The sequence below is a fragment of the Microtus ochrogaster genome, unplaced genomic scaffold (assembly GCF_000317375.1).
Source record: "Microtus ochrogaster isolate Prairie Vole_2 unplaced genomic scaffold, MicOch1.0 UNK65, whole genome shotgun sequence".
Taxonomy (NCBI): Eukaryota; Metazoa; Chordata; class Mammalia; order Rodentia; family Cricetidae; genus Microtus; species Microtus ochrogaster.
The window spans coordinates 1574526-1582580 of NW_004949163.1; the positions used below are offsets into that span (position 1 = coordinate 1574526).

An 8055-nucleotide genomic window follows, 5' to 3' on the forward strand; every position below is an offset into this window, starting at 1 on the left:
CACAGAGATCCACCTGCCTCTGCCTCCCGAGTGCTGGGATTAAAGGCGTGCGCCACCATCGCCCGGCTGGTTTTTTTTTTTGTTTTTTTTTTTTGACAAGTTGTAATTCTTTAATGTGTGGATGTGCTGCCATTTTCAGTGGTTTATTGTATAATTTATTACTTAACATATTGCATCACTGTTTACATTAATATTCCTTTGTTATTTGACAATCTAAATCTTGTGAATACTTTAGTTAGATTTATATATTCTGACTTCCCACTTAGACATAGTCTTAAGAATCTAGAATTTGAAAGAGGAAAATTCGTGTGGTTGCTTACAGTTAACGTTTTTATAGTTAGCATGAACTTTAAAAGCTCTTTGAATTTGTGGTCACAACCAGAAGTCAGGTTACTACATTGACATTTAGAGTAAGTAGATTCAGAATGTATTGTCTTACCCAAATGATTTTATAGATCTTCTTGTAGCCTCTAGTGAAATACAGTTTTCTGACTCTAATCTAACATGCAACATGTCATGTTCAAGTTTTATATATAGACACATTTTTAAAGACTCTATTACCTAGCTTAACTTGAGAAAGATTTTTCTTCCTAGTTGATGAGAAGTACTGATCTAGTATGTATTTAGGATGATTTTAGAAATCATCTTCTATAAAAGAGCTTTTCTTTCAGTTCTAAAGAACTTTTCTTTATTTGGTAATGGCTTACGAATTTGAGAATTAGTGGATTCTCTTTATAAACTGATGAAAATAAATGATACTTGTTATTTTTTCTTGTCTAAATACAATATTGCACCCCTTAGTTAGTCTACTGTTTATAAAATGTTTCCTACAAGCCAGAACCATTGATCTTTATGTATAAGAGCAAAGCTTGCTTCCTTAACCTTATAAAGAGTTAATTTGAGATGATTTAGTCTATAAAATAATAGCAGGAACCATCAGAAAAATAGTCATCCGTGGCTTCCTGGTGATTTTCTGTGTTGTTTTCTGATCTATCTGTGTGAAGGAGATAGTTCAAAATGGCATATAATGAACATTTCTGTAGCTGTTTAATCTGCATCTTACAATGTAAATAGCAGCGAACATTTTATCTGTCAAAACTGAGGCCTTGACATATTACTGCTCCTTACTAAGAAGGGAATTCTTTATTGAAGTGAAACTGCATGCTAAGCAAGGTAGAGAAGGGTTGAAACAACAAACGTGGCCAGGTTTGGTAGCACATATCTTTAATTTTATGAACTTGGGAGGCAGAGGCAGGCCTCTGTGAATTCAAGGTCAGCTCGGGTTATATAGTGATACCCCGTTTCGAAAAACTAATGAAACATAACCCAAACAAAGGTTCTGTAGTCACAAGAATACCACTTTCACTTAATCAGGCTGTCTTGATTGCCAAATGGCTGTTTACCTCATAAATGTTAAGTCATGACAAGGTTTTAGGATCTTGCTATAAGCTTTTCTTTTATTAATTACGGTGATTTACAAATATATAGCAAAAGGATACCTAGAGCAATCCATGACCATAACTTGTACAAAAATTTCATTATTGCTCTTATTTTACACTTTCAGATATTTTTCTTAGTTTAAGTTGGAAATTACCAAGTAGTGTATTTTCATATTAGTAAAAGGTGTGTCTTCATTAAGCAGTTTTTCTATTAGCAAATTTGTCTCGAGAAGCATCTTGAGAAATTGTATGAGCAAAGCTTTTTTCTGTATTTTTCCTGAAACTTAAAATTCAGTTATAATAATACGTGTTCTTTCACCTTATAAGTGGCACTGATGCCCCTTCAATGCCCCAGCTTGACTAATACTAATGATTGATGGTTGCTTCAGTATCAAATATTAATGGTGTTACTTTGGTCAACCTTTTTATGAAGAATAGTGAAATTAAGGTCCAAACATATTATCCTGTAGTTGACGTGCTGTCTCCTATTAGATTGGTTTGTTATTCATTGCTTTTCTAAGATTTTGTTTTTCTGTTAAGTATCCCTTTCTCTGCAGATTTGAACTTCTGTTGTCTGGATAAGTGAATTTTACTGTTGTTAGCCTATCTCACATGGTAGTCACTGGAGGGAGGCAGCATCAACTTTTGATTGGTCAAAATAATTAATAGACTATATCCCTGAGAGTTTTTAGTACATTAAAAAATTATGTGGAATTGAGGAATGATCAGTGAACATTTTCAAGAGTGTTCATTGGTAGCTTGTGCTAAAACATGTTTTTTTTTTGGCTTGTCTCATACTTGCAATATAAAGTCTGTTTGACTGTATTTTTACTTTGATACAGAGAATTTGTTTTTAATTTGGTGTACTTTACCCCCCAAAATACAGCTTTTTATTTATTTATTTATTTACTCCCAAGAATTGCCAAGAAGATGCTTTTAGAAGAAATTAAAGCCAATATTTCCTCTGATGAGGATGGATCTTCAGATGATGAACCTGAAGAAGAGAAAAAAAGAATTGGAAAACAAAGTGAAGAAACGCCAGGAGATGAGGGTGAGCTCCCCACAGAGAAGTTGCCATGTTGGTTTTATAGTATATTTCCTTAGCCATTTAATCTGTGAAGATTATCTGACCAAGAAATCTCAGCAAATGCATTTGAGGGTTTAAAAAATATTTGAAGCTTTATTATCACAAATCATTTGTATGCATTACGACAATTGTGTAAGTTATGCTCGTTGTTTCCCTTACTGTCAATAAACATGTAAACAAAATAGTTCTTTTTTTAAAGTGTCATACACTGGTGATGGTTAGTTCATAGTCAGTAACTGGGGCTGGTAAGTGACTACCTGTTATCAGTGGTGGTATTAAGGTACATAAATTGTGCTAATTGTGAATGGAGAGAATAATTTTAAAATGTACTTAAAAGAAAGTCTGTTGATGAGGGCTTTTTAGATATATTTTCTTCATTTAGAAGCCCCAAATCAAGTCAATTCTGAATCAGATTCAGATTCCGAAGAATCTAAGAAGCCAAGATACAGACATAGACTTTTGAGATACAAACTGGCAGTGAGTGATGGAGAATCTGGAGAAGAAAAAAAGACAAAGCCTAAAGAACATAAAGAAGCCAAAGGAAGAAATAGAAGGAAGGGTAAGACATTTTAATTTTGATTGTAAAGCAAATACTTGTTTTGTGAATGAGTTCTCATATTCAAATTTGAGTATATCTTTCAGACACTTTAACACTGCTCCTAAGAGAACATCTGTATATATCTGATCTCATGTTTGGTCCCAGTGCGTAACTAGAAAACTCTTGACAGTTTTGCCATTAATGATCTCTGTAGTTTTAGAATTCAGCCTATCTTACACCTTAAAACTAGGAATATTTTATATTTTAGCTAGGCAATGGTGGCGCACACCTTTAATTCCCAGCACTCGGGAGGCAGAGGCAGGCGGATCTCTGAGTTCGAGGTCAGCCTGGTCTACAAGAATTAGTTCCAGGACAGGCTCCAAAGCTGTAGATAAATCCTGTCTCGAAAAACCAAACCAAACCAACCAAAGGAAAAAAAAAACCCAGGAATATCTTAAAGTTTCTAATGCTGTGATAAACACCATGACTAAAATCATGTTAGGGGAAAAGTTTATTTCATCTTAGAACTCTCAGGTTACTCCATTACTGAGGAATGCTGGTTCCTAATTATTGATCAGGAACACAAGCAGAGGCGATAGACAAACAAGAACAGTTTGCCTACTGACTTATAGTCAAGGCTTGTTCATCTTGCTTTATGACTCAGGACCACCTGCCCAGAGCTGATCACCACCCCTTTACCCCAGTGCACATCAATCATGAATCAAGAAAATGCCCTACTGTCTTGTTCACAGGCCAATCTACTGGAGACATTTTCTCAGTTGCTCTTCTTAGTCCCCAAGTGATTTTTACTTATGTCAAGCTGACAAAAAACATTAACAACAACCAACCAATCAAACAACTTAAGCAATACGGCAGACAAAGGGAGAAAATGACCCATGGCAGTCAACAGCTGACTTGTCTTATGTCTCCCTCTTACTATAGAGGAGTCATTATATCAGTCTTGATTTCAACCAGCAATCTGCCTGCTATTGTTTCTCTTTTAGAATCCTTAGGTCATGGCTTTCTGTGTCCTGCACATGGTTGTTAATCATCCTCATTGGCAGAAAGTTTATAATCATTTTACCTTGAGCAGCCTTGTTTACTTGTACCCAGACTTACTTCCATTAATTTACCTTTGATTATTACTTACATATGTATGGCTAATTCTCATTTTGTTAATTTATATAGTACTAAACACCTGCATTTTAATATAGAAGTACAGTTTTATATTTATAAATACATGTTTAGTATACCTTATCTGATATGCATCGTACCAGAAATGCTTTTGTTTAGTGGGTTTTCCCTTTTTTGAAATATTGATATATAAATAATGAGATCTTGGGAAATGGATCCTTGTTAACACAAAATTCATTTATATGTCATTTCTACCTCATGTACTTATGCAGCATTCCCAGTGCACCTGCATTTTGGTAGCAACTTAGCACATGAGTTTAGATGTTTTCACTCATGGAATATGTTGATATTCATAGACTTCAGATTTTAGTGCATTTCAGATCTGATTAAGGCTGTTTAGCCTGTACCATTTGAATCATTAACTGGTTTATCATGTTTTGGTCTGGTTTTTTTTTTTTTTTTAAGATAAAGGGTTTTACCATGTATCCTGGGCTGTCTTGGCACTCCTTATATTGACCAGATTGGCCTCAAACTCACAGAGATCCTACCTGCCTCTGCTTCCCTAGTGCTGGGATTAAAGGTGTACCATTATGGTGGGCTTGAATACTTGAATTTGGTATATCTTATGTAATATATACTCTCTTAGTAATATATACTCTCTCTCTTTTTCTGTCTGTCTCTCTCCTATTGGTCTTTATATAATTCTCTAGTGTTTTAATGTGAAATGACTAAATGGATTTTGTTTCTTTTGACAACTATTTTCTCATTTCTTTCTAAATTCAAGTGAGCAGTGAGGATTCAGAAGACACTGACTTTCAAGAGTCAGGAGTTAGTGAAGAAGTCAGTGAATCTGAGGATGAACAGCGGCCTAGAACAAGGTCAGTATTACACATATTTTTGGTTGTATGTCTGTTTTGCTTTATTTTGCAAAGAAGGTTAGGAATTGGGCCAATGAGATGGCCCAGACAGTAAAGCTGCCTACTGCTAAGTTTGATGACCTGAGCTTGTTCTAGGACCCATGTGGTGGAAGGAGAGAATCGATACTTGTAAGCTATTCTTGTTTCCCTGCATATGTACTCTGGCCCCCTCCCTCTGAAGAAGGGCTATGATTGATTGCAAATAAAGTTACGCACGCGCGCACGCATGCACGCACACACACACACACACACACACATACATATGTTTGAAATTAATTTTTGAAAGTGAGAAAGCTCAGTGGGTAAAGATACTTTCTGATAAGCTTTATCCTTGAAAATAAATTGATACAAAGAGAGAACTGATGCCTACAAGTTTTCTTAACTGCTACACATTGGTGCTTTCTCTCTCTCTTTCTCTCTCTCTCTCTCTCTCTCTCTCTCTCTCTCTCTCTCTCTCTCTCTCATACACACACAGGGAATAAATGTGTTTATGAAACCCTTAACATTGTGCAAATTAATATATGTTAATAAAAATTAAGAAAAAACAGATAATTATATTTAGTCTGTAATAGTAGTGATGGTTGAACTCAGGGCTTTATGTGTTTTTGACAATGATTCTACCAATGAGGTACAGGCCCAGACAGATCTTCCTCTTTTTCTGCCCCTCCTTTCTTCCTGGTTTTTTTTTGGGGGGCGGGTGGCTGGGCAGTGTTATATAGCCAGGGCTGCTGACTTGGAGACCATTGTTACTCTTATTTTCACTTCTTGGGTGCTGAGATGACAGGTGTTTCCCAGCACCATTTTACTCTGTGGTAGGGCTTAGACCTAGAGCTTTGTGCTTTGTAGGCCAGCGCTCTACCACCTAAGCTACAGTCCTAGCCCCTCGTTAATGTTTTTAATTGCTTGATTTTGATTTTGTAGTGCTGAGAATGAAACCCCGCAGTCTGCTGCATGCTATATGCATGCCATACATTTGAGCAGTGGTGTTCAGAAAAAGTCAGTGTTATTAATACTACTAAAGTATATGCTTAAAAATTGCTAAGATGCTTAATTTTATGATTTGTGCCTTTTATTATTACTAAAATAATAACATGGCATATGTATGCTGCTCAGTGGTGTAGTATGTGTGCCAGCATATACATGATCCTGGCATGGTATTTCCAAAATAGTACATACTCATCAGGAAGCATTTTATTTTACTTTATTTTACATTTAAAATTTTCTTAAGGTCTGCAAAGAAAGCAGAATTGGAAGAAAATCAGCGGAGTTATAAACAGAAAAAGAAAAGACGACGGATTAAAGTTCAAGAGGATTCCTCCAGTGAAAATAAGGTAATAATGGCATTTGTTGTTTGTTTGAATTATTATTCACCATTATATTATACTTCATAGTAAGTTCACCATTTTTGTTTGTATTCCATTCAGTAATTATATTTTATTATTTAATTCTTACTATTGTTGAAAGAATCATTTGTTCTTTCTTATTCTCCGCCTTTAGCAGAAAGTCTTTAATTCATTTTTAATGTTATTGTATTCACATTTAAAACATTGTAATATAATACAATCATTACCTTTTTATGCAAATTGGTGCTTTGCCTGCTTGTGTGTCTGTGTGAGGGTGGTTGATCCACTGGAACTGGAGTTTTAAACAATTGTGAGCTGCCATGTGGTTGCTGGGAATTGAACCTGGGTCCTCTACAAGAGAAGTCAGTGCTCTTTCTTAACCACTGAGCCATTTCTCCAGCTCCAAAACATAACTATCTTCATTCATTTTTTTCTTTGTTTAAATTCACAAAAATATTTTTTTTTCACACAGTATATTGGTTTCCTCTTTTGAGATAGGATTCATGTAGTTCAGCCTGACCTTGAACTAACTCTGTTTCTGAGGTAGGCTTTGAATTCCTGATCCTCTTTTCTCAGCTTCCTGAGTGCTGACGTGAATATAGGGCCTCAGGCATGTTAGATACCTACCCTTCACATGAGACAATCTCCTAGGCCAGAAGGCTTTACTTTTTGAAAAACTAACTTTGGAAACATGTTAGAATATACTATTTAATGGCCTTAATTGTTTTCACAAACAATAATTTCAGGCCCACTGGACTTTTCAGAAGTTTAAAACATAATTTCTGTGTGTGTGTGTTGTGTTTAATGCCATGTATGTGCAGGTAGGACTCCAAAAGAAGGCAATGGATCCCTGGAGCCATTATGAGTCACTGGATATGGGTGCTGGGAATTGAACTCAGGTCCTCTGGAAGAACAGCAAGCCCTTTTAACTAGTGAGACATCTCTTCAGCCCAAGACCCACTGAACTTTGTCATTTTTCTGTCTGATTTTTATTTTGCTTCTGGTGTGCTCTGATTTATGAATTTGACATTTAAAGTACTTTTTACAATAAAATATTTGCTTTCCTTCCTATCTTATTTTGTTGATGAATTGTTTTCAAGTTTAATTCATGTTGTAGTTTATATCAGCATTTCATTTTTACATCTGGATAAACTGTTGTATATCACATTTTGAGTATTCATTCACCTGTTGTTGGACATCGCTTATTTTCTCCTTTTAATTGTTTTGAGTCAGGCGATTATTAACATACCTGTAAATATTTGTTTTTATTCCTGCATTTAGTTGTCTCTGGTATGTGTGCAAGTTTTAATTGCTGGGTCAGATTTCCACGTAGTTTTTCTATATTGGTTACATCATTTAGCATTCTTAAAAGCACTGTACTGCCTCATGTTCAGTGACATTTAGTTTCTTAAATTTTGCTGCCTGAGATGATCAAGACTCAGGATAATCCTATCAGGACTTGATTATAACTCTAAATTTTCTTTAGGTTCTTTATAAGATTATCAGTGCCCCCAACCAGCTGGAAGTAGCCTAGAATACTATGCCCACAATCCCAAAAAATGGACTATGGATATTTTCCTTTCCTTTTTTTTTTTTT

At 35.3% G+C, this 8055-nt stretch overlaps 1 protein-coding gene across 11 annotated transcripts in view; it reads left to right on the forward strand.

Annotated features, from left to right (window-relative positions):
• The window catches only part of Atrx (ATRX, chromatin remodeler), a 162786-nt gene that overhangs the window by 85189 nt on the left and 69542 nt on the right, over nucleotides 1-8055 (forward strand). For all 11 annotated transcript variants that reach the window (XM_013354721.2, XM_005369881.1, XM_026777416.1 and 8 more), the window contains 4 exons: nucleotides 2357-2490; nucleotides 2909-3085; nucleotides 4983-5076; nucleotides 6344-6446. In XM_013354721.2, coding sequence (XP_013210175.1) covers nucleotides 2357-2490; nucleotides 2909-3085; nucleotides 4983-5076; nucleotides 6344-6446 — 508 coding nt within the window. The remainder of the gene's footprint in view (nucleotides 1-2356; nucleotides 2491-2908; nucleotides 3086-4982; nucleotides 5077-6343; nucleotides 6447-8055) is intronic.